Source organism: Schistocerca serialis, chromosome 1 (genome assembly GCF_023864345.2).
Source record: "Schistocerca serialis cubense isolate TAMUIC-IGC-003099 chromosome 1, iqSchSeri2.2, whole genome shotgun sequence".
NCBI lineage: Eukaryota > Metazoa > Arthropoda > Insecta > Orthoptera > Acrididae > Schistocerca > Schistocerca serialis.
In genome coordinates this window covers 1,274,575,481-1,274,603,476 of record NC_064638.1, presented here as the reverse complement: position 1 = coordinate 1,274,603,476, position 27,996 = coordinate 1,274,575,481, and the positions used below count along the sequence as shown (strand labels likewise).

Sequence of the window (27,996 nt, the reverse complement as noted above, 5' to 3'; positions counted from 1 at the left end):
ACAAACAATACGAGACTGGAATAGAAGGGAGAACTGATAGAGGTACTCAGGGTACCCTCCGCCACACACTGTCAGGTGGCTTGTGGAGTATGGATGTAGACGTAGATGTAGATACAGTAGTGGCACAGCACCTTAAAGGCATCACTAAAGTGTCACCAAGAAAACTGGACCGGCCCACCTCCCTCAGTTCTCTTAGGCCTCCAAACAGTGTTCAAATGTGACATTGATGCATTTACGGCCAACACGGTATATGCCGAGTGTCCATACTTTCCAGTGGACTACTTAGTGCTAGCACCACTGCCTGCCATGGCAGAGCTTCTGCTGTTAAAGTACTGCTGAACCAATATCCACAGCCTGCCATCTTCTCACCATGGTGACTATCACGCGTTTGTGCACAAAGACTTGCACAGCTACGTACACATAATGCTGCATACTGACTCAGGCAGATCACCCTTACAGCTGCCATACCCTGGTCCTTTCCCACTGTTGTGTAGAGAGGATCACATGATAGAAATTCTATGCAATTGCACAGCCTTGAAAGTCTCTGTCAAATGTGTCAAAGTGTCTCGGATTTTACCCTCAACTGTCCCACACACCTCACCCACACCTCAAGCCACAACCAATCCAGTTTCATCTTTGCTGTAACCTTGTAAGTTCAATGTTTATCACGTTACCCTTTACTAAATTTTATTTTATGTGTTTATTGATGAATAAAAGTTAATTCAGTACATTTAAAGGATATGTACCATAATTTATGTGGCTTTCTTACCTCAACTTTTTAGAACCCAGAGCCACCTGGCATTTTCAGTTGCAAGGAGAGTAGCAATGGATAACAAAATAATTTTCAGATTTCATGAGAAATGGCTCTGGGTATACTAACATGTAGTTGATATCAATTTTAAATTTGGCTTTCCTCAAACTGATGCTGAATGGCCTTGTATATCTGTGGGATGCAAGTTTTGCTTGCACAGACCACAATTTTCTGGGGCTGGAGTTGGACATGGAAGGTTGGAGGAGGATCACCTGCCCTCCTTAGACTTCATATGGGTATACCCCAGAGTAGCTTTTCATTCATTCACACATCATGTTGCATAAATCTTGTATAAAAGAGAGCAGTCTGGGATGTGTAACATGTCAAGTTATACATTCATAGGTAGAGGGATCCACTGCCTACCTGCTTCTGGAAAAAACACTAGCAACAAATAGTAACTAGAGATAACCCACTCACATTGATAATTATGGGAATTACTTTTAAACTACTTTATCATGTTTATGTATATGAGTAGAAAAATAGCTACATCAAATAAAAAGCCATTGCTCCTCCTCTTATGTTACTCAGCTACTGTTTTTATCTACTACTTCAAATAAAGTAACACACAGATCACTATCAGCTGTCTAAGTACTGTAAAAGTCAACACCTGTTTATAACAAACATTAGAGTAACACAGAATTTACATCCCTGAGACCAAATATTCTGATGAATTATAGGAGTGACTAATGAGCTAATTCTTTTATTTTGATTTTGAATATCTGGTCATTTTCAAGTTTCTCCCTGATCTCTGTTATAAACTTTTGCACCAGAGTATAAAACAATTCTGAACCTAGGTAGGGATGCATAATGTACACACATCAACAAAAGTTTTGTATCACTCGGATATGTCATGCAGACATGTTTCTATTGTGACTGTTCCTGTAGCAATTGAAGGTTCACCTCTGATGCTAGTTGTAAATAGACACAAAGTTGCCACGAGTGCTACCACACTAAAATGGAGTACAGAATTTGAGCTGAAAGTAATGCACCAGTAGGGTTGCATTAGAAACGTCTGTGGAACAGTACAGTAAATATCCATCATGTCACGAAGGACAGTCATGACAAATGATAAGGTCTGCATCGTCATGTTTGTCAACCAATGATATTGATTGTGTGCACTGAAGTGAAACTGATGTGCTGCAGACATGGAATCAGTTCCAGGTGACAGGTAGTGTTGGGACTTACTCCACAGAAACCATCACAGAAATGTTGAAAAATCTAAACTGGCACTTGAAGATTGACACTAACTGCCTGTGAAAGCCTATTTAAAAATATTCAAGAAATGTTATTAAGTGAAGAATTTAGAGATACTCTTCACCTCTCAAAGAGTCACTCCAATAGGGACCACGAGGACAGGGTTTGACTACCATATTTACTCGAATCTAAGCCGCACTTTTTTTCCGGTTTTTGTAATCCAAAAAACCACCTGCGGCTTAGAATCGAGTGCAAAGCCAGTGGAAATTCTGAAAAAAGTTGGTGGGTGCCGCCACTACTTACTTCTGCCGTCGAATATATGTAGCGCTACACAGGCATGCTTTGTAGGCACAAAGATAAATACTGGCGCCAAAACCTCTGCGTCAGTAAATAAATTTAAAAAAAAAAGGTGGAAGACGAGCTATTTTCAATGTACTACAAAAATCCGGCTGGCAAGACTGTTTGGGATGTTTATCAATATGGCCAACTCTACGTTCTGAATTTTTTTCCTATCTGTGAGAAGAGATGGAACTTTTATAAATTATGCATCACATGCAGTATTCTCGTCACCATAAGAATAATACGCATATAAACGTTTTGCCATGTATTGTTTCATGTTTGCTGCTATCTCATTTAAATCCGGTCTGCCTAATAAACTACGAAACTAGAGTGAGACAACAGCAAACGCGGAAGAATATAAATATCATGTCATGTTTATATTCGTATTATTCTTATGCTTAATAGTGATACAGTCAGAAATGAAGCGCGGCAATTGACTAGATTTTTAAATCTAAGATGACTCTAATTTCTGTGTACTAAAGAGGCGCCTGCAAAGCTTTTCAAACGGAGAAAAATTTTCGCTAAACTCTCATTCAGAACATCTTCTATCATACGCAGTCTATTATTTGGTTCTTGTTGATCATTATCAAAGAAAGCAGCAGTGTAAGTAACAACAAATAGCAGTTTCTTGCCATTGTTTCGCTAATGAGACAATTCCTCCTCTTTTTTTTTTTTTTTTTTTTTTTTTTTTTTTTTTTTTTTTTTTTTTTTTTTTTTTTTTTTTTTTTTTTTTAAAAAAAAAGCGGCGGTAGCGCGCACGAAAGCAAGCCATGCCGCAAGCTGCAACAGGCCGTAAACACGCACTATCAGAATGCGGCAAACAATGCATGACACAGTACAGTAACACATTTTCAGCTTAGAGTGACGTAAACACCTTTAACAAAGAAAACTGCGCTTATCAGATCAAAGAAAAATAAGCTATCAATTCAAACCAGACGAAGCACGTAGAAAAGGAAGGGTACCAGTATAAATACGGACGGAGTGCCTGACGCATAGCAATGGCTACCTGGTAAAGCTTAACTGCTGAGCTTACGACTCGAACCAAACTACTGTCGCTGTATCGTCATTCATTCGACCTAAATTGTGTCTCATATTACAATGGACCAACTTTGTTTCGATTTGGAGATGCGGCCTATAATTTTTCTCTCCCCTTGAATTTCGAGTCTAAAATTTCAGGTGCGGCTTAGATTCGGGAAAATATTTTTTCCTTGATTTCGAGTCTCATTTTTCAGATGCGGCTTAGATTCGAGTGCAGCTTAGATTCGAGTAAATACGGTAACTACAGCAAGCACTACCATGCACTTCACAGTGATTTGAAGAGTATGAATACAGGTGCAGGTGAACCCTCCTGTAGGTAAGAGCACTGTCAGCGAATAATCTGTGAGTGTTACTGAACCCGTTTGACAAATGGTTTATGCATGTTGAGAACATTAGAGGTCCTACCACATTTCCTTGTATCACACCCTGTGTTGCTTTCAGTATTGTCGAAAATTTTCCATTCAGTATAACATATTGTTGTTGTTGTTGTTGTGGTCTTCAGTCCAGAGACTGGTTTGATGCAGCTCTCCATGCTGCTCTATCCTGTGCAAGCTTCTTCATCCCCCAGTACCTACTGCAACCTACATCCTTCTGAATCTGCTTAGTGTATTCATCTCTTGGTCTCCCTCTACGATTTTTACCTTCCACGCTACCCTCCGATACTAAATTGGTGATCCCTTGATGCCTCAGAATATGTCCTACCAAGCGATCCCTTCTTCTAGTCAAGTTGTACCACAAATTTCTCTTCTCCCCAATCCTATTCAATACTTCCTCACTACTTACGTGATCTACCCATCTAATCTTCAGCATTCTTCTATAGCACAACATTTCAAAAGCTTCTATTCTCTTCTCATCTAAACTATTTATCATCCACATTTCACTTCCATACAAATACTTTCAGAAATGACTTCCTGACACTTAAATCTATACTCGATGTTAACAAATTTCTCTTCTTCAGAAACGCTCCCCTTATCATTGCCAGTCTACATTTTATATCCTCTCTACTTCAACCACATCATCAGCTATTTTGCTCCCCAAATAGCAAAACTCATTACTACTATAAGCATCTCATTTCCTAATTTAATTCCCTCAACCTCATCTGATTTAATTCGACTACATTCCATTATCAGCATTTTGCTTTTGTTGATGTTCATCTTGTATCCTCCTTTCAACACACTGTCCATTCCGCTCAGCTGCTCTTCCAGGTCCTTTGCTGTCTCTGACAGAATTACAATGTCATCAGCGAACCTCAAAGTTTTTATTTTTTCTCCATGGATTTTAATTCCTACTTCAAATTTTTCCTTTGTTTCCTTTGCTACTTGCTCAATATAAAGATTGAATAACATAACAGTATAACATACAGCAGTCTATTAGCCAAATACTGATGCAGCTAATGACAGATCTGCAAAGAGATTCCTTATGACCACATACTGACTAATAATTGGTTATGTGGTAGAGTGCCAAAATTCTTGTGGAAATCTAGGAAGATGGAATCTTCTATCCACCTGCCTCTGCTGTTTGCAAGATGTCATGTATTAATAGAGATAGAGCTGTTTTTCACACAAGTAGTTCTTCCTGAGTTCAGTCTTTCTGCTTATAGCCTGGAGGTCTAAAATATTTCTTTTGCATGTGAGCTGTATAACCAACTATTCTAGTCAGTTGTCAGACAATGGATTCAGTATTGCTTTTCAAGACTTTTTGTCCTTACCATCATATGTTCGCATAGTTTTCCTAATCGATACTGGACAGATTAGAATCAATACTTACTATTATTATATGCTCAAGATATTTCTGTGCTATTAGGTTTATGCTAACTTTGAATGCCTTTGTGATCGTTGTGATAATCTGATAACTGGTAGAAAGATCCCAGTATTAGTCCACTGACCCACACTACTCGTGTGCATGTTAGTTTTCAGTTGGCTCCATGTTTGACATCACTAGACCTAATGCTTCTGCCTGTTGCTCTAGATACTTCTCTTGTAGAGTCTAACATGTCTTCCCAATAAACATTCCATATCGTCTCAAATATTTCCCTATTTCTATGTCAGGTTTCAACCAACTTTCATTCCTAATATTATGTGGGCCAGCTGCTGTCTAAGAGATATGTGAGCTCTGAGAGCTTACTGTGAATACTTTGGCTGTTAACAACTAATATTCTGTGATTCTTATGCTCCATATTTGCTACGGGCAACTTTAAAGTTCTCCACTCTGTAGCTACATCAAGGTATATATCTACAGCCGAGCTCATCACAGAACCAATTAAGCCTTTGGTTTAAATGCTCCACTGCCTGCAGATCCAAGGACCCTAATCTGTCTTCAGAATGATGCTATAAATTGACACCTGTGTAAGATCTCACAAGAGAAGCTAGCTGTCTTCAGCATACCCGTCAATCTCTGGAAATAACTTAGAAGGGCCTCAGAACTCAGGCAACAACCATCATTGATGCTAACATGGGTGAATATCTAGAGCTGACTGCAACTTGTGCTGTCAGTTGCTCCCTGTGTGGCTCCTCCCGGGATACACAGCAGGTGCATATTTGGAACATGCAAACTGATTACCACCAACAACCCCTTCACTCTGCTCTGTGAGTGCCCTGACCACAACAGAAGAGAGACTGCAACACGAGCAACAAGGAAAGCCCCACTGGCCCTGTTTCATTATCAGTGGGAGGCTCTACAGGGTAGCTTTTCAGCCATTATCCACATGCAATCTGCGGTGTGGGACGTCTGTGCAGATGTCACACGGATAGTGACGAAGAGAGGTTCCAGCTGGGAGAAGGATGGGCATGGGTTTGTGACATTCCAGAAAGCAGTTGGTGTCTTTTATATAGGGTGAGAGGCTCTGTGTGATATGTTGGAGATTATCATGTAACAGGGCAGACACAATTTCAGTGATAATGCTGAAGCCAGCTATTATGTTACGGCCAGGATGGTTTTATTTGTGTGTTTTCAAAAGTAAGTAGAAGATGAGGGTGAATGTTTCAGAACGGATAAGGAATTATATAGAAATAGTGGTGAGTCCTTATGAAGGGCCTAGGGTTTTCAAGATTTTCTGCATCTCAGTGTGGATGGAAGGAATGGAGTTGTCAGGAACAGTTTTGTATGCTGAGACATCGAAGAGTTGTCAAAGCCCGTCTGTCAATTACTTCTCGTGGTAAAATATCACAGTGGTGGGGCCTTTTTCCACAGGGGAGGATGATAATAGAGTGGTCTGTCTTCAGGTCAGGGACAGCTTAGTATTTGGTTTGAGTAAAGTTCAAGGTTTTGATGATGTTTCTGAGGGACGCTGTGTGACAATGCTGGAAGTTAGGAATTCTTGGAATGTCCAAAGAGGGTGGTTCTGCAGAAGAGAAGGCGGACTTTTGGAACTGGACTTGGAACTGATTTAGGCAGCGTTTGAAGTTCATTCTGTTGGTCGTAGGTTGGGGTTGAATGTTGAAGTGGTATTTCCAATTAGCATTTGAGGTGAATGGGAAGAAGTCCTTGACTAGTGTAGTGTGACTGAATTTGGTGTGGCACTGAAGAAAAGAACAGATGTCTCAGGTTTGGAGAGGGATCTTTGGTTGTGTATTGCTACTGCTGCTGGTGGTGGTGGTGGTGGTGGTGGTGGTGGTGATGTGGATGGTAGTTGTGGGAGAGGGATACGGCTTTTGAGATATTTTAAATTTGGTTAGCAGGCTATGATGCTTACTTAGCTAATGTGAGTAATTTTGTTCAGATTTGTGGATGGCTTCAAGAAGAATTACATTGAGAACGCAGTTGTTGGGATTGGTGGTTGGCAGATGTAATCTGTTGGTCAAGGACAAGGAGGATACGAGCTAAGGACTGAACATTCTGGAATCTGAGGACTGGTAGAAAGAGGGGTGCAACCAGAGTTGCGAAAATTTAATGTGAGGCCTGTAGGAGCAGTACTTATTGTTAAGCAGGATAAGTTTGTGGTATTGTTATTTGGCTAAAGCAAGAGCATGTTTGGTGTAGGAATATAGGTAATGACCTACTGGGTTGGAAAGTGTTACTGAATGGTGGATCAGTCCAAACATGTGGAGACATTCATCACATAATGGGCATTCAAATATTAAACTTTCTTGCAATTCTAAAGAGATGTATCGATTGATCAGTAGGAGGTGTGACCCCCCCCCCCCCCCCCAAGGCATGATTATACCCTTATATTCACTGAGGTATGGAACCAAACAGGCTCTGAATTCCATCTTGAGAAATTTTTTGCAATGGCTGAAACACCTCCTGTGTCATTTCATGAAGACTGCTGGTAGGAGGCTGGTATGGAAGTATACATCTTAGCTTTGCACACCAGATGAGCTCAATGGGTGGTGTTGCTGAACACCACAGAATGCCACTCAATATCCTAGTTGGTCCTGGCTCTAAATTATGCGAGCCTTTGTTGTTTGTAGCATAGTGTAGCAGTCAGTGACATACGACAGCTCAAAATCTCAATCAGGCTTCCAGTAATCTGTTCTAGAGGGTTTGTGGTGACACTCCGTATCTAAAATCTGCCAAGATTTCTGCTTCCACCACCTGTCCCTTCTTCAGAGCCAGTAGCACAATCCTAAAGTCTTGTCAAGTTGTAGTTCTTCTGGAAGACCTTGTGCCTACTCTTTTTGCCACAATGTTTTCCTGATACCACCTCATCACCACTCATTCTGTAGTCATTATTCTATAGCCAAATGTCTGTGCCATCTTTAGGTGTTTCTCTCATGTCCCTCTTTCTCAAAGTTTGAGTGTGCTGTGTTGCAATCTCCACCTGAAAAGTTCCAGTAATGTTAGGCACATGAATGTTCTTCATTTGTAGAAACGGCTTCTCTCTGTACCAAAAATAAGTTTGCATAACGATGAAATTCTAATCGTCGTGTGTGTATTTGTGGGGGGGACTATGTGTGTGAGGGGGGGATGGAGAGGAGAGAGAGAAGGAAGGACAGAAGGGGAGAGGGAGGGGGAAGGGGGGAGAGACAGAGAGAGAGAGAGAGAGAGAGAGAGAGAGAGAGAGAGAGAGAGAGAGAGAGAGAGAGAGAGAGAGAGAGAGAGGAGGCTCTGGTTGAAATGGAAGTGTTCCTCCATGAATATTAAGATTTTGTACTGATGTGAGCTTGTGGCACCGATGAGGTATCGATCTGAGTATCGTCTTTGAGCTAAGCCAAACATTATCTTTTTGCAGTTCTGTCGGCCAGTTCTTTGTAAGTCTTGCTTGTGTAAAGAGGTGAATAAATAAGCTCCTGACAATAAGGTGTTGTTTGGACTAACTGACCTGAGCATCCATCTCACTGGTGACCCCTAGTTGTAACATCTTCCGTTTTCGCCATTTTACTGTGTCTGCGGCCTCCGCATCAGTTTTTTTCGTGTGTATTACATCAAAACAACATTCAAACAATGGCTTTGGCCTAACGCCGGATTTTGAGATCGACATGCATCGTGTTGCGGGCAATGTACACCCGCCACAATTGCCACACGATGCCTCTCACTCGACGATTACGCTGATTTCGCCGGACCTTTTTGAGCCTGCAACAATAAGTGAGGTTAGGAGTGTGCATGACTCCTGCTATCAGTCGCCTTTGTTCCCACCACATGTGCCCTCCCTCATCGACGGTGCAGTTACCTCTTATGGATCTCCGTGCAGTGGGGGACCAATGCCGATTTCTGCAAATGCTTCGTTGGACAACCTACCACCAGCAGGACAATGATTTGCCACGCCGCAATCCATGCAGTACCGTGCAGATTCCTGCCACGTGGCCAGAACTGCTTTGTTCACAGGTCAACCTCTTCAGCATCCGACCACACCCGTGCCTGCCTCGTTCAGCATCAGCACATGCATTCTTGCTTCAGTACCTTGGCATGCAACAGGAACAATAGCTTGTTATCTGTGCCTGACCTCCATCTCCGTCCTACTGCTATGCCTCAGTGTTTTGTGCCACGACATTCACCTTATCCACACACCGTTTTGAATGGAGTGGCTATGAACAGTGAACATTCACACATTCCGGCTGACGTGCCACTCATTTTCCTCACTGTGCTTCTGGACAGCCCGCACCTCCATAGCCTCCCTGCAACACAGGTGGCTCCGACTCTGATTGCACGTCGAGTTTTCCGCGGACTGACACGCGTTTTCAAACTTTGAACTTTTTCTCACCTGTCACCCCCGTGCCGGCTCCAGTCGAGCTTCCGCTCCCATTCTCAGCACATCTCGGTGCCTCATCCGCATTGGTCTTCCATGAAACGTCAATCCGAACAGACCCGCAACGTGTTGAACCTCCGCAACTGCAATTGACACATTATGGTGTCTCACCCGCATCGCCCTTCCATGTCGTGACAGATCGCACTCAACCACAACGTATCACCTTCACGCTGCCACCCGACCAACCTTCATCACCATATACCCTGGAGACAAACTCTCCTGGAATACTGCAGCAACAGCAGCTCGTTTCAGGCAGTGCCCCGACGAATTCAACTCAACCTGTTCTTCCGAACATTCTACAACGCTTCCTGACGCTGCCGCTGTTCAATCCCGACAGGGCAACAACCTGGTTCAGAATTGTGGACAAAGTGTTCGACCATTTCAAACTCGAGGAATCAACCAGATTTCTGTGCCTTATTACCCACTTGTACGACCAGGAGGACTTGATTGCTGACCTGGTCGATGCCCCAGACTCAGCTACCCGGTACACTCTAGCCAAAAAGACAGCTCTACGTAGGCTTGTGCACTCAACTGAGACAGCAATACGGCAAGTGCTCCACATCGAGCAACTAGGCAATGACAAATCTTCCCAACTCTGGAGACGTCTTCTGGCCCTGGTCAGTGACGATCTACTCTCCCACACAGCTCTCCTCGCCATCTGGTCAGATAAACTATCTCCTCACATCCGCTTTGCTCTGGCTCAGAGGTCTCCCGAACCTGTCGAGCAATGAATGACAATTGCTGACAAACTACATAATGCATCATTGCTCTATTTCGCCAGCCACTGCCTACCTGGCAAGTCTCAGGTTCAGGCTCTTTGTCCCATGGCAGAGGCCGTACTGTACTGACTGTTCCGCTCGCTCCAGCAAGCAGTAAACAAGCAGCTGGGACATCACCGACTCCGCACTCGGTCACGCCCCCTCCTGCAACCAAACCTGCTGCGCCACTGAACCTTGGCCACCGCCACTGGCAACGAACGTTCCGCAGGAAATGCAACCACACTACCCTTACTGTTACTTCCACACACAGTTTGGTGAAGCGGCATGGAACTGCAGACCACCCTGCTGCTTCCCAAATGCCAATCGCAGGTAGGTCCGGGTGCCACCTCCTGCGCACAACATGACAGGCACCTCCCAGTGCTCCATTCTGTCTGGGAACAATTGGATAATTACGGACGACTTTATATTAAAGACATTTCAGCGGGATACTTTCTCCTAGTGGACACAGGCGCCAATGTTTCGCTGCTGCCTACATCCTTAGTGTCGTTGAACATCCGCCCTCATCATACTTCACTGCAAGCTGTGAATTCAACTAAACTACAATGCTCGGGTTCCACCTCACACGTTGTCTCACTCTCCACAAACTGCAAACTCGAGTGGACTTTTTTAGTGTGCAACATTGAGGAACCTATTCTAGGCATTGACTTCTTGCGACACCACAAACTTTCACTGAACCTAGTGCAAAACACTGTGTTTCATCACCCGTCCAAAACTCACTTCCCCTGTGCTCCGTCCAACAAACCCCCATCTCACACGTCGGTCCGGGCTCATCTCATCCGTACAGGCTCGTCTCTGTCGACGATGTTACAAGGAACAACGCACAAGTGCCTTGTCGAGCTGGAAAATGTCACTCGCATACGCAAGGAAAACTTTGAGCTCTCCCTCCGGCTCCACGCAACTCAGCTCCAGCTCTCCGGTGCAGCAAAGGAATTACAGACACTGCAGCAAGGTCAGTAAGTGCGCCGAATCTGCTTGTAGTCCCAGCAATCGAGCCTCCATGTGCTTACCTCCCACTGCCCCTCGCAACTGTGCTATCAAATCTACCATAATATGTACTGACAGTTCCACAGGACCACACCCCCCTAACACAGCAGCATTTGACACTCGGCCAGACACGAGTGCGCATGCGCAACCAGCATCACGTGTTCCCGAACTGACAGCTCCTACCCCTTTCCTCACGGACAGCACCTCAAACTATGCAACTTCGGATCCTGCGTGCCGCTGTGCAACCGCCACTCACAACAAAAACAGTGCACTCGCACCTACTGCTTCGCCTGCGACCGTGCTGCCACAGGCCATGCCCTCGGACAATGGACTCACTAATGCTTCACGAGCTCTACTGAGCTCACGTGACCATGGTACCACTGCTTCGGGCAGGTGGCCATCTTGTCACATTGACTCCTGGGACACTTCACCGCCTCGGCTCCTGTCGGATCCACCGAGTGGCTCCGAACACCACGACCATGCTTCGTCTGCCCCACCTGCCACACATTGTAAACAAGCCTCCTACCATGGCGCCGGCAACATTTCTGTCATCACCAATGGCACGGTTCACAAGCTTCGCCTCACGCCAGGCCCTCCGATCTCCAGTAAACCACGTCAACTTTGACCCGAGTGCCTCTCCGACCTTAAAAAGCAGATTTTTGAACTTCTAAGATCCGGCGTCATTGAACCCTCTGGCAGTAGCTGGTCTACGCCCATTCATATGACACCCAAGAAAGACAGGTCATGATGCATGTGCGGAGACTACCGTCGACTAAATGCATGAACAATAATGGACACCTACCCCATACCCAATGTTGCCGACTTTACCAATTCCCTCGCAGGTGCGACCACGTTCTCGGTCATTGCAAACGGGCCTACCACCAGATCCCCATGGCACCTGAAGACATCGAGAAGACAGCAATCACCACCCCAATTGGGTTATTTCAGTTTCGATTCATGCCCTTCGGTCTGAATAACGCAACCCAGACCTGGCAATGCTTCATCAACGAAGCGCTATTCAACCTAAAATTCTGCTTTGCATACCTTGATGACATTCTTGTGTTCAGCTCCTCCATCGAGGACAACATTCGACATGTGCAAACTGTTATGAACACTTTTGCAGCAGCAGGCATCGAGACCAACCAGGACAAATTGCAGCTACATCAACCCGCTGTCACTTTTCTTGGTTTTCGGGTCTCTGCCGACGGCATTTCACCACCCCCTGAGAAGGTACAAACAATACTAAACCTACCCAGACCTGCGTCATTCAAAGAGCTCTGGCACTTTCTGGGGATGGTTAATTATTATCGCCGACATCTACCTCGGGCTGCAGAGATTCAGGCTCCACTGATGGATGCCTTGGCAGGCACCCACACTTCTGGATCTCAGACTGTTCCATGGACCCCTGCTATGACTGACTCTTTCACTGCCCTCAAGTGTTCTTGCCGAGGTATGCACCATCGTGCATCCTCATCCCAATGCCCAGCTTTTCATCACGACAAATGCGAGCGATACCGCCATCGGCACTGTCCTTAGCCAGAAATCGACGGCCAGACTTCACCTCTGCAGTTCTTCTCGCGCAACCTCACCAACGCACAACGGAAATATTCCGCATTTGACAGGGAGTTGCTCGCGGTCTACGAAGCGATCAACCATTTTAAGACTGACATTGGGGGACACCCTTTCTATGTTTTAACGGACCACAAACCCCTGGCTGCGGCCATTACAAACCCACCAGCGGACCCACCTTCTCGCCGCTTCAGATACGTGGACTTCATATCTCAGTTCACCACTGATGTCAGACACATAATGGGTGATGACAATATAGTCACTGATTTCCTTTCACGAGTCAACCCCGTTCATTCGTTGTTAGACCTCTCTGAACTGCCTAACCTCCAACCCGCCGATGAGGACACACAGGACTTGATTTCAGACTCCACCTCTTCACTACACTTCGTCCACACCACCTTCCCTGGCATTTCTGGTGAGATCTGGTGTGACGACAGTACGGGCACGTTATGCCCCCTCATCCCAACCAAGCTCCGTCGAGCTGTCTTCAACGCACTGCATAATTTAGCCCACCCTGGTGTTCCTGCATCCGCCCACCTCGTTGCGGAGCGCTTTGTGGGAGAAATGTCAACAAGGACTGCCAGCAATGGGCACGCTCCTGCGTCGTGTGCCAATGCTGCCAAGTACACAAGCACACTTCACCCCCCCTCGGCGCCTTTTCGATCCCTCCTGGACGTTTCCAGTATATTCATATTGACATTGTCGGCCCTCTCCCCTCCTCTAACAGGTCTCATTATGTTCTCTCGTCTATCGATCGAACAACTCGCTGGGTCGAGGCTGGCCCCCTCCCCAATATTACGGCAGAAACTGTTGCTCGAGCTTTCGTCGAGTCATGGGTATCGCGTTTTGGATGTCCAGCTATCATCACGACTGACCAGGGCAGACAATTTGAGTCAGTCCTGTTCAATGAGATTTGTAACATCTGCGGCATCTGGCGCATCGATACCACAGCATATCACCCGCAAAGTAACGGGCTAGTTGAGCACTGGCACCACACTTTCAAGACGGCTCTTCGATGCCACGACTCTCTATGGACGGAAGCCCTTCCCCTTGTGCTACTCGGCATTCGTGCGATCTATAAGGAAGACCTCAAGGGCACAATAGCCGAGTTCGTATACGGCCAGAACACTGTTCTCCCTGGCGAACTTGTGACCCTTCCGCTTCTCTCCCTCAGTCTGACTTACCTTCCTTCGCGGACTGTGTCAGACGCGACTTCATCAACCTCCATATCCCTCTGCCTGCCAGCCACTCCCACCCTAAGGTTCACATCCTGAAATCTCTGGACAATTGCGAATATGTCATGCTCCGAGATGACACTGTCCGTGCTCCCCTCCAACCTCCATATACTGGCCCGTACCGAGTTCTCCAGCGCTCAGCCAACACCTATGACATCCAGATAAAAGATTCAGCTGTCACAGTCTCTATCAACAGAGGTAAGCCTGCTCATGTCAAGCCTTCTTCTACCCCCCTTCAGGCTACGACCAGCCACTCACTGTCGTTGCTCACGATGCTCTGACCACTCCCTCCAGGTCAGACTTACACACTCAATCGAGTGACCTCCAGCTTCATTCGTCGAGCTCTCCTCCAACCTCGCTCCCTGCTGCGGTCTCACGCACTCCGTCGAGTGACCCCATGCTCCCCATGTCGAGCTTACCTATGATCTTGCCCTCGCCCCCTGGCCCTTCGTCGGTCCCTTCGCCTGCCTCGCCCTGTCGAGGTTTCTCACGCCCCCCCATCTTGAATGTGCCCTCGCTCGAGGTGTTTGTGCCTGTTCCCTCAGACATAATCCATGACATTTCCATAATACTACGTGATGATACACTGTTCGTTGTGTGTTTCCCATCATCTGGTGCTCATGACACAACCTCCGCCATTCCCTGCCACCTGGTGAAATGTGTTCCCCTCTCGCCCGACGTCGACTTGGACATGCTTCATATTTTGGCCACGCCCACTGTAGACATCATCGTCGTCGCTCCGTTCCTCCCACAAACTGCCTGCCTACCTGTCGCCACTCAACCAGCATGCCCAGTATGAGGCCTGGTGCGCTTCAACAACTTCCAGGTTCGGTGGCCGGACCTTCCTTCACGACATCTACCCACTTGGCTCCCCGACGACGCTGTCGAGCTGACTGTGGTCCGGCTCCTGCGAACCACCCATGCCAAAGCCATAGTCAACCCCTCCCCCCGGCCTCTCAAGAGTACTCCGTACGGCAGGGGGTGGGGAGGGGGGGGGGTGGAGACTGTGGTGCCGATGAGGTCGTCACCAGTATCGAACTGAGTATCGTCTTCAAACTAAGCTAAACATTATCTTTGTGCAGTTCCACCATCCAGTTCTTTGTAAGCCTTGCTTGCGTAAAGAGGTGAATAAATGAACTACTGATAATAAGGTGTTGTTTGGAGTAACTGACCCAAGCATCCACCTCAAGCTTATATCCAGTACTTTCAGTACAGGCAAAAGCTATTTGTACAGATTGAGGATGGTGTGTGGACATGATAGCTATCGCATGTATCTAACATTACTGTAACTTTTCAGGTGGAGACAACACAGTATATACACTGCCTGACAAAAGCAGTGAAGCACCCAGAAAGAGAGGAGGAAATTAAATGAAACTTAATGGGTTGAGAGGGTATGTGATGTTAATTCAGGCTTTACAAAATCAAGTCAGTTTTCCAAAGACCTTGTCAATATTAGCCCATGTGTCGGCATGATGTTACACTCCCCTGTGGCCTGGATGCTTGCACTGTTTTAGTTGGGAAGGATGTCATAAGGTCATTGTATCCTTTCCCGAGGCAAGCTGGCCAACTGTTGTAACTGGTCCGTGATACCGTGGATACTGGTGGTGGGACAGAGTTGGTGTCCGAGCTGGACCAACACGTGTTCTAATGAGGACAGATGTGGGGCTCTCACTGGCCATGGGATTACCTCAACATTACACAGACAGTTCGAGGAGAAATGGGCCATATGTGGATGAGCATTGTTCTGTTGAAAAATGGCACCCTGATTCTGCCATATGAATATTGACACATTGAGGATACAGGTTTTCCTTGACATACCATTATACCATCAGAGCTCCCTCAATCAATACCAGCCATGACCTGAAGTTCTGCCCAATGGCTCCCACAGTGTGATGCCAAGGGTAACACTGCTTTATGTCTCCAAAACATTAGAGGAGGAACTCAATGAGATGCTACTCATCAGTAGTCCATACTTCCCAGTCACAGAACAATTCCAAATGCAGATGTTTATGTTGTGGTGTTAATGGCAGGCCTATGCATGGGATGTTAATTTCCTTGTCTGGTTGCTGCTAGTTACTGAGCAATGATGCACTGCCTTCACATTCCCATACAGTCCACTATGGGCCACTATCACATCAAAATACCCAAAAAATCTAGATATTACATGATTTGACTAGCTGGCCAAATAGAGGCCCACAATGAGATCTGTTTCAAACTCTGTCAGATTCTGAAAAGGCTGCCTCACATGAATGCACATGATCTCCTTGTCCTTCACAGTGGCCACTCAACATCTAATGCTGTTCAGACCCCTTGGCCATTCTATCTGTCACAGAGTATTGCAACTACAATAATTTACATACCTGTTGATGGTGTGTATGTGCACACATATGTATAACATCAAACAATGTCTTCTGGATGCTTCACTTTTTCTGACAGGCAGAGAATATATGAGCTGTGCTCAAAACATAAGGCGACTTTATATTTTTATGGAAAAATATTTATTTATTCATCAACATTCATATTGTCCCCTTCAAAGTAGTCCCCCTCAGTTACAATGCACTTGTGCCAACACTTCTTCCAATCCTCGAAGCACTTCTCATAACCACTCTTTGGTACAGTCTTGAGTACTTCCAGTGAGCAGTTTTTATTTCCTCAATCATTGAAAATCTTCATCCTCTCATAGGTCTCATCAGTTTTGGGAGCAGGAAAAAGTTGCAGGGGGCCAAATCTGGTGAATACGGTGGCTGAGGCATGATTGTCATATTGTTTTTGGCCAAAACATCTCTCACAAGCAATGATGAATGAGCAGGTGCATTGTCATAATGCAAAAGCCATGAATTGTTTTTCCACAATTCCGGATGTTTTCTGCTTATTGCTTCTCGCAAATGGCACATAATGTCAAGGTAATACTCCTTATTGACTGTACAACCTTGAGGCAAAGATTCATGATGCACTACACCACGGTAATTGAAAAAAACAGAGAGCAAAACTTTGACATTTGATCAAACTTGGTGTTCTTTTCCAGTCTTGGCTCTCCAGAATGCTTCCATTGGGACGATTGGGCTTTGCTTTTGACATCATAACCATAAACCCATGTTTTGTCATCAGTTATGACCCTTGTGAGCAAATTGGGATCATCATTGATGTCATTCAAGTGCTCCTGAGCAATTCTCATGCGAAGGTTCTTCTGCTCAAAATTGAGAGGTTTTGGAACAAACTTCGCTGACACACATCTAATGCCCAAAACATCTGAAAAAATTGCTTGACATGAGCCACCCAATTTGTCAATAACCTCAGTGACTTCTCTTACGGTAATTCAATGATTTTCTAAAACAATTTCCTTGAGAGCATTGACTTTATCATCTGTTGTTGAAGTGCTAGGGTGTCCAAAGTAAGGTTCATCATTGGCATCTTCTTGCCCGTCTTGAAGAGCTTGTATCACTCATAAACATTTTTTTTAGTTATAATCGATAATTGCTGAGCACACTAAAACACATCTAACCTTTCTATCTGTCAAAAACAAATGAAGTATGCTGTACACTTGGAACTGTGAACATGTTTTGAGAACATGTGTTCCAACATAACAAAAAGCAAAAGATTGATAATAAAATGTACGTTGCCTGCACAGTTTGAAAAGTCACCTTATTTTTTGAACAACTCTTGTATGTGGTTACTTTTTGATGTATACAGAAATGTCCCCCACAGAAGATGTATGTAACTTGCAAAGGAAAATACCTCTTCCATTTCTTTACATGGCAAACAGTTTAGCCAGTAATTAATATTAAAATTTTTGTTTAGAGGAAGTAACTTCAAAAACTTCCTGTGGCCAGAATAAGGCACCAACACATGGATGTCAAAACAAGTGACCTTGCAGGAGACTTCATGGTTCCTGTTTACAATATGCAGAGGATACGTATCAAAAAAATCGCATCTTTTCTGTGAGAAATATCCACCATATCCACCATCCAGCCAAGTCTGGAGGATATACAGTGTTTCTGAAGCACACATTTTGTGACCAACATTCTTTGTCTGTAAAAAGCAGCTACATGAAATTTTGATCACGCGATCATTTTACATATGAACTGATTAGTTTTATGTCCTTCCAACACATTTCTGAGCTCAGAAATGCAGGGACACATTCATAAATATTAATTGAGTTAAAAATGGTACTTAGATTTTTGAGTCCTTGTATAATTCTCATAATTAACTATGTGTGTACAGTAACAACAGTCAACAATTTGTTGTTCGAAGAGATTTTGAGATTGCAGCTGAACAATAATTTGTTGTTAGTGTAGTGACAGATGGAATCTGTGAAGCCTGCTTCTATCTCCTAATTTATAACTTGACTTGTTCCACACCCCTCACCTTGATGGTAGGATTTACAGAACAACATGTGTGAATGACTGAATGAAGTTGCAGACAAAATTATAACCTAGGACCCTACCAGAATTTTCTGAAATTACTCCACTGCCTAAGCACATTATTTTGATTTCAGAAAAATCAAAAAGTATGCAGTTAATTCCCCTGGACATAGTAGTAAAATATGACAGATCATGAATACAACAAACCTAAAGAGAGAACTGTACACACTGAAAAGTATATGAAACATTTAAAGATGGCTTACACAATTTCTTCACTTATGACAGATAGGATGAGTATCAGTCTGCAAATCTTTGCTGATGACACTGTAGTGTATGGGACAGTGTCATCTTTTAAGTGTCTTTAAGAGGATGCAGGACAATTTGGACAGAATTTATGTTTGGTGTGATAAATGATAGCTCATTATAAATGTGGAAAAATGTAAACTGATGCAGACGAGTAGGAAAATCAAGGGTATAATGTTTGAATACAGTATTAGTGGTGTGCTGCTTGACACAGTCACACTGACTAAAAATCTAGGTGTAATGTTGCACAGTATTATTAAATGGAACAAGCAAGTAAGGTCAGTTGTAGGGAAGACAAATGATCAATGTCAGTTTATTGGGACAATTTGATACAGGAGACTGCGTACAGAACATTTGTGCGACCCGCTCCTGGGAACCACTTGAGTTTTTGGGCGCCCTACCAGGCCATATTAAAGGAAAACGTTGAAGAAATTCAGATTCGTGCTAACAGATTTGTTACTGGCAGATTTGATCAACACACTAGTATTATGGAAATGCTCAGTCAACTCCACTGGGTATTCCTGAATGGAAGAAGATGTTCTTTACACAAAACACTATTGAAAAAGTTTAGAGAACTAGCATTTGTGACAGACTGCAGAATGATCCTACTGCCATCAACTCACCTTAAAGACAAGATAAAATAAATTAGGGCTCATGCTCCATCTGTGAGTAGTACAGGAAATGGAATGAGTAGCAGTAGTGCAAGATGCCCTCCACCATGCACTGTATGGTGGTTTGTGGAGTATGTACATACATGTAGAAGACCTGTTTGCCAAAACTTAAAGCACAAATTGTAAATATAGCTGGAAGGAAATAATATGAGAGACACAACAGGAGAGAATAGCTCCTCTGGAATTCTATCTAAAGAGTGATGCAAAATTTATTGAACAGGAATAAAAAGATATATTTAAAATGAAAGAGTTAATAGTTGCTGATGCCTACCTGTGTAGCTGTGTTGACAAAAAAGTACTGGCAGCACAATTTTTTCTGTCTTCTCTGATATTTTTCCAGGCAATGTGTGCCACAGATATTTTTGCTTCCAGGAACATATTTTTTCATTTCTTATATTTTTCTACTCCTTATCTGCATTTTCTCAATTTTCTACTATAGCCAAGCCTCACTCACACATTGTCCCTTCATTGTCCCTCAGCAGTGCTGCAACTTGACTGGGATGTGTTGTGTCTTGTGGAGTCGATTCGTTGAGAAGAACAATGAGGTGAAAGAGTGGTTTGGGAGAGGTGTGGGAGGTAGAACAAAGAAAGAGAGAGACTGTACTGTGAATGTAGGGATTAATGGAGTTAAGTGGAAAGCTTGGGGACAGATGAGAGTGGGGCAGGAGCTACAGCTCACACCTTGCTGGTAGGTGGCCCAATTTTCAGCTTTTCTGCACATTCCCTCTGCGTAATCACCAGAAAACCTTAAGATTTATCCTCTTTCTGTGCACGTAGCTGTGACTTAACACCAGATGACAGTAACTGCTCTTTTGCAGTCTGGTGTGGCCTGCTTTGAGATGATACAGTGTAATTTATGAAGCTGTCAATGTTTGTCTGTAAGTGTGCTAGTATGATCTGTAAATAAATATGTTAGGTGGCAGCAGTAAACGAGAAATGCATCAGAAGCAGGCAAGGGAGATAGTTTTAAATGTTTATAACTTTTTTATGATGTGAATTTGAAAGTGTGACTCATATTGTTGGCATTTTTGAAGACACAAGAACTGACAGCAGAATCATGTGATTTCAGTAAGTAAAATATATAATGAATTATAAACAAAAAGAAATATTAGAAAAATTTGATCTTACATTGCCTGGAAGCATCCAAATTGCAAGAAGCCTGCAACTCTCTCAAATCTGTTATTGTCTGTAACGGAAAAGTTGCAGAGCTTACATGATTAATAAGATCTGTAAAATGTGACTTCCAGACAATTTATTATAAATATGTGACTGTGTACTTGTATCTGTTTATAATACACGCCAAATCACACTAAAAAGATGTAGCTTGAAACTGTTTCTGATAATGGTGTCAGCAGATGATCATCTACTTGAGAAAAATCGTAATTAAAGTCTTCCGAAAAGCTGCATCAGCCAGTCTACCTCTCTTGTCAGGCACAGAGAGATGAATCTCATGCTATAGCAAGGTACAAAGGATGATTTTCGCTAACAAGAAAATGGTCTAATGACAAACTGATCAAAATCACTTACAACTTTTGTTTTTTCTTTGTCCACAGCCCCAAGGTGTGGCAACTTGGATGGTACCTTCCTCACTCTTTGATACCACCTACAAGTAAACATCATTCCCTTCATGCTTCACTATTGCTGACTGTCTATGCGAGGCCACTTTTCCATAAGTATGTATTGTAGTGGAAACTGAGGCCAGGAGAATGCCAGAATTGAAGGATGTATTTTAAGAACAATTCTAATCTATGTAATTCATAGGACTAAACTGTTAGACCTATTAGTGATATAAGAGAATAAAATGTTTTTACATGTAATATACACTGATGGCCATTAAAATTGCTACACCAAGAAGAAATGCAGATGATAAACGGGTATTCATTGGACAAATATATTATACTAGAACTGACATGTGATTACATTTTCACGCAATTTGGGTGCATAGATCCTGAGAAATCAGTACCCAGAACAACCACCTGTGGCCGTAACAATGGCCTTGATATGCCTGGGCATTGAGTCAAACAGAGCTTGGATGGTGTGTACAGGTACAGCTGCCCATGTAGCTTCAACATGATTCCACAGTTCATCAAGAGTAGTGACTGGCGTATTGTGACGAGCCAGTTGCACGGCCACCATTGACCAGACATTTTCAATTGGTGAGAGATCTGGAGAATGTGCTGGCCAGTGCAGCAGTCGAACATTTTTCTGTATCCAGAAAGGCCCGTACAGGACCTGCAACATGCGGTCGTGCATTATCTTGCTGAAATGTAGGGTTTTGCAGGGATCGAATGAAGGGTAGAGCCACAGCTCATAACACATCTGAAATGTAATGTCCACTGTTCAAAGTGCCGTCAATGCGAACAAGAGGTGACTGAGAGGTGTAACCAATGGCACCCCATACCATCACGCCGGGTGATACGCCAGTATGAGGATGACAAATACACGCTTCCAACGTGTGTTCACCACGATGTCCCCAAACAATGATGTGAACACCATGATGCTGTAAACAGAACCTGGATTCATCAGAAAAAATGACGTTTTGCCATTCGTGCACCCAGGTTCATCGTTGAGTACACCATCACAGGCACTCCTGTCTGTGATGCAGCATCAAGGGTAACTGCTGCAGCCATGGTCTCCGAGCTGATAGTCCATGCTGCTGCAAACATCATCTAACTATTCGTGCAGATGGTTGTTGTCTTTCAAACATCCCTATCTGGTGACTCAGGGATCGAGACGTGGCTGCCCGTTCCGTTACAGCCATGCAGATAAGATGCCTGTCATCTCGACTGCTAGTGATATGAGGCCGTTGGAATCCAGCAAGACGTTCCGTATTACCCGCCGGAACCCACCGATTCCATATTCTGCTAACAGTTATTGGATCTCGACCAACGGGAGCAGCAATGTTGCGATACAATAAACCGCAATGGCGATAGGCTACAATCCGACCTTTACCAAAGTCGGAAACGTGATGGTATGCGTTCCTCCTCCTTACATGAGGCATCACAACAACATTTCACCAGGCAACGCTGGTCAACTGCTGTTTGTGTATGAGAAATTGGTTGAAAACTTTCTTCATGTCAGCACATTGTAGGCATCGCCACCGGTGCCAACCTTGTGTGAATGCTCTGAAAAGCTAATCATTTGCATATCATAACATCTTCTTCCTGTTGGTTAAATTTTGCATCTGTAGCACATCGTCTTCGTGGTGTAGCAATTTTAATGGCCAGCAGTGTACAAACACACATGGAATTTATAATAATCTGTAAGTTGCATACCTGTTAAAGAAACATTTGTGAACAGTGTCCATGTCGGAAAAACAGAAAATATTACCGGGATCTCTTCCGCTGTTGAAACTGCTGACATCACTGCATCAGCCACCAAGTTGCCCAGCAGACATTCTCCCAGCTGACATACATTGTCAGTTCCAGTCAGTGGGACAGACGTTTTGGCAACTGCTGTCTGCATACCTTCCAGGAGGGTGACTGTTTGGTCATACAATGAGTCACCTGAAACGTATTAAATTATATATACTAAGGTGACGGAAGTCATGGGATAGTGATGAGCACATACATATACAGATAGTGGTAGTATTGCTTACTTAAGTACAAAAGGGCAGAACATTGGTGGAGCTGCGATTTGTACTCAGGTGGTTCATGTGAGAAGGTTTCCGGCACGATTATGGCCGGACTATGGGAATTAATGGACTCTGAACTTGGAATGGTAGTTGGAGTATATATATATAACTGTGTATTATTGGGTGGTTGTGAAAAGTGAAAGTAAAAGGCTGTGAAACACAACTGTGCATCTGTCAGATACATCATTTACAGTATATAGTACCGCACGTCCACCCCCTATTTTTTCAGCCAGTACGTCGACACCGAGGACAACAAACGAAGAAACAAAGTAGGCAATCCTCTACATGTGGTGCCCCAGATGAGGAATATTGTACATAGCCACAATAAACAAGTACTTGCAAATTTTGAGCCGTGAATGTGACAGCTGTTTACAGTATAGTGGTGTAACAGCCAATCAACACACGGGTTTCATGGCCACAGTATGACAGCAGCCAATCAGCAAGCAGGTTCTATGGAAGCAGCCACTGAGCACAGGAGCAGCCAATCAGCACACAGGTGGATGCAGCTGACCACAGGTAAACAAGATGCCTTGCCGAGAGCTTACAACTTGCTGCGGCTGTGTAGATGATGGATCAATATGACAATCACAACAACAGCAACAGAGCAGCAGAAGAAGAGTGATGAGAAAAAGGTAATTTCATAGCAAAAGCTGTTTTGTATTAAGTGATACATATTGTGGAGACATGGCCTTGACGCAGCCTGGGGGATGTGTCCAGAATGAAATTTTCCCTCTGCAGCAGAGTGTGCACTGATATGAAACTTCCTGGCAGATTAAAACTGTGTGCCAGACCAAGACTCGAACTCGGGACCTTTTCCTTTCTGGGGTAAGTGTTCTACCATCTGAGCTACCCAAGCATGACTCACACCCCATTCTCACAGCTTTACTTCCACCAGTACCTACCTTCCAAACTTCACAGAAGCTCTCCTGCGAACCTTGCAAGACTAGCACTTCTGGAAGAAAGGATATTGCGGAGACACGGCTTAGCCACATGAGGTACTGGCGGAAGTAAAGCTGTGAGGATGGGACATGAGTCGTGCTTAGGTAGCTCAGATGGTAGTGCACTTACCCGTGAAAGGCAAAGGTCCTGCATTCAAGTCTCGGACCATCACACAGTTTTAATCTGCCAGGAAGTTTCATATAAGCACACAGTCCACTGCAGAATGAAAATTTCATTCTGGAAACATCCCCCTGCTGTAAAGTTTGGAAGGTAGGAGACGAGGTACTGGCAAAAGTAAAGTAGTGAGGACGAGGCATGAGTTGTGCTTGGGTAGCTCAGATGGTAGAGCACTTGCCTGCGAAAGGCAAAGGTCCCGAGTTTGAGTCTCAGTCCGGCACAGTTTTAATCTGCCAGGATGTTTCACCAAATGAGTTGATTTATGAACTTCCATATACAGCATAATTAAGTACAAACATCAATTGAGCCATCACAACACTGGATGCTATACATACAGGGTATAGGCAAAATAATGTGAACAGTGGTAGTAATGGGATGGTTGCATTTGATGGTCAACAACGCGGGTAAGGCACGTGTCACACTGGACTGTGAATGTTCATTACGGAAAAGTCATCAGTGCAGGTTGTTAATGAGTAGTGCACACTACGTATTTTCATTCAGAGGCCAAGGTTGCTGTGCAATGAAAGATGTAATGGAGTTCCAAAGAGAGCAGATTTTGGTGGCATCAGTAACCAAGACAGCAAATTTATTGAATATTTCAAGAGCACTTGCTTCGAGAGTCATGACAGCCTACACAAAACATGAAAAGACATCATTGTGTAAACACAATAATGGGCAAAAATCAAAACTAAATGACAGAGATTGTCATACGCTAACACAAGCTGTGTCAAAACAACACAAAACTACGGTGACTAGAGTGGCAGCAGAACTCAATTGCCATCTTCAAGACCCCCGTATCTGTCAACAATGTCTGCCAAGAACTCCATAAAGATTCATGGATGAGCTGCTGTACCAAAACCATTAGTGATGACAACCAATGCAAATAAATGTAAAACATGGTGTCAGGAGCATAAAGCCTGCACGGCTGATCAGTGGAAACAGGTCATACGGTCTGATGAGTCAACATTTTCATTATTTCCAACATTGAGCTGGGCTTACATAGGGAGAACACCAAGAGAAACCTACAATCCTGTTTTGCTTGATTCCAATAGTTAAGCATGGAGGTGGAAGTGTGATGACGTGGGCAACCATATCATGGTATTCTACTGATCCCATCATTACTCTCAAAGGCTGTGTTACAGCCAATGATTACATGAACATTTTAAGTGATCAGATATACCCCATGATTCAAATGTTGTTCCCCAACAATGATGCCATATTTCAGGAGAATAATGCACCCATACACACAGCCAGGAGCATGCAACTGAACTGCAGTGTCTTCCCTGGCCAGCACAGCTCCCGAACTTGAACATTATTGAACCCTTGTGGGCAGCATTGCAATGCCACCTCTGGAGCAGATATCCACCTCCCTCATTACTACAAGAATTAGAAGAGGTTCTGATCGAACAGTAGCATAACATTCCACTGGAGACTATACAACCATTATATGCCAGTATTCCAAGAAGAATCACAGATGTATTATGGGCAAATGGGGTCCAACCCCTTATTAATAAACCATTCCCAAGTAAGTACAGGTGTTTACATTATTTTGCCTATCCCCTGTATTTTTCATTACTTAATACAGTCTGTACAGCAAATGGTGTATAGGTTATGCTCATGCATAGAAAGACTGTGTAGTTTCTGTTTTGTACTTATCGAAAGCGTAGTCTGTGCACTACATGGATGATATTTATGACTTGTAAACTGATTATCACTTAAAATGAATGAATAAATTATTTGTACCAATATTACAAAAAGGAAAGCTGCCACTCACCATGTAGTGGAGATTCTGAATCACAGATAGGCACAACAAAAAGACTGTCAGCATCTCCGCTGTATGGTGAGTGGCAACTTTCCTTTTCATAATAATGTTACATTCCATCCAGGATTTTCCATTGAATAAATTATTCAAATGATAGGAGAGTTATATAATCACTGGTATAGATGTGTAAAGTGTTGCAGGATGTAGGTTAGCTTCTCACTTTTGTAGGGCCACAATGGAGGATGGAGGAGTTTTCACATTTATCAAGAATTTTTACCATAAATTTAATAACATAGGCATTCATAAAATTTGCCTAGAGCAGCGAATGGAAGCATGTGTGACAGAAGCAGAATTCCATAATAAATCATTCATAATAATAAGTGGGTACTCAGTATCAGCAGGTAATTTTAATCTGTTCATAAATCACTTTGAAGAGCTGTATTGGCCTATTAAAAAATAAAAAATATAGAATTAGTGGTTTCTGGTGTTTTTAATGTACATTTTTGTGAAAACTCTTCCAGGAAGAACTTATTACAGAGGATAGCATTCTCATTCAACTTAATCAATTCTGTTAACTTTCTAAATAGAAAGGCTCAAAGATGGCCACTGATAATAGCTTTATAGAAATGTCTAATGAACAAAATTATATTATAAAACCAATAATAAGCCTCTCAGACCATGACATGCAGTTCCTTTTACTAAATGTTAATACTGATCAGCATATAAGATTTACTAAGTCTGTGTTCAAGAGGGTTGTTAGTAAGCCAAAACTTGATTGTTTTAGGAAACACCTCAAAGACATCTGGAGATATGTGTACAATGCTCATAGCATTAATGAGAAAGACAACATTTTTATTAATAACATTTATTTATTTATTTATTTATTTTTATTTAATGCCTGTATTATCACATTCATGATATTGGACTTGTCAAAGTACAGAACAGTATAAAATATTACATATTTATATCATGTACAAAATCTTATCATTGGCATTATTCTGCTTACATACATACATACAGATAGAAGAAAAGCTTGCAAAACCCCTTGGTTGATTTTACTAAAACTATTAAATACACGTACATTAGTTAACTAGGCATAGAAACATACCACACATAAGCTACGTGCATAATTACATACACACATGGATGAAAGAATTTTGGTTTTATCTAGGTATGGTTGTTAATTATGAATTTTTGTTTGGAGAGTTATGAATTAGATCTACAGATTTGAGCAAAATTCCAGGTATTCATTAATGCTGTAGAAGCTGTTGCATAATGTATGCATAATAAGCACTTAACACTGTTTTGGTACTGCAACAATCTTTAAGCACTCTTAATATGTAACAGTACTTGCTTAATTTTTTGTTGAGCATTTCTACATGTTTTTCCCACCCTAGATGCTCATCCACCCATAATCCTAACACATTTATGTGATTCTTTTGGTGAATTTGGCTATTCGATAACATAAATTTTACATTGGCGCTATTTTTGTTCCTTGTCACTGACAACTACACAGTTATCTTTAAACCATTTTTCTGCCACTTCTGCTGTTTTGTCGATTTTTTGCTGCATCTCATAATCATTCTTCCCTTTTATAATGAAGCTGGTATCATCAGCAAACAATATGGTATCGGCTGTTGACAACTGTTGAGGTAGGTCATTAATAAAAAGCAAGAATAACAATGGTCCCAATACCAAGCCCTGGGGCAACCCATAATTAACTTTTTTATATTCAGAATGGTACACATTTCCATCCCCCACATCTACAAGATTAATTTCATTTGGGAACTGTGCAAGGTACATTACCATATCTCTTTCTTATTTTGTTAGTATTTATTATGTACTCTTGTTTTCTGACATTTTCCACATCCCAGAGGAATGAATTAGACATTGGAATGAAAGTAGATCTCAACTAATCTAAAATGTAGCCCAAAGCTTGTATCTCAGTTCAGTACAAAGTGCTTGTGGCAACACTGACGTGCCATAACATCTCTGGTGCGCAAAAACTCTTTGGGC

General features: G+C 43.1%; 1 protein-coding gene across 1 annotated transcript in view; it reads right to left on the bottom strand.

Moving 5' to 3' along the window:
* Positions 1–27,996, bottom strand: part of LOC126456855 (protein 5NUC-like) — a 91,932-nt gene that overhangs the window by 12,477 nt on the left and 51,459 nt on the right. Inside the window, exon 7 of the mRNA XM_050092672.1 lies at positions 22,744–22,974. Within this exon, the coding sequence (XP_049948629.1) occupies positions 22,744–22,974 (231 nt within the window). The remainder of the gene's footprint in view (positions 1–22,743; positions 22,975–27,996) is intronic.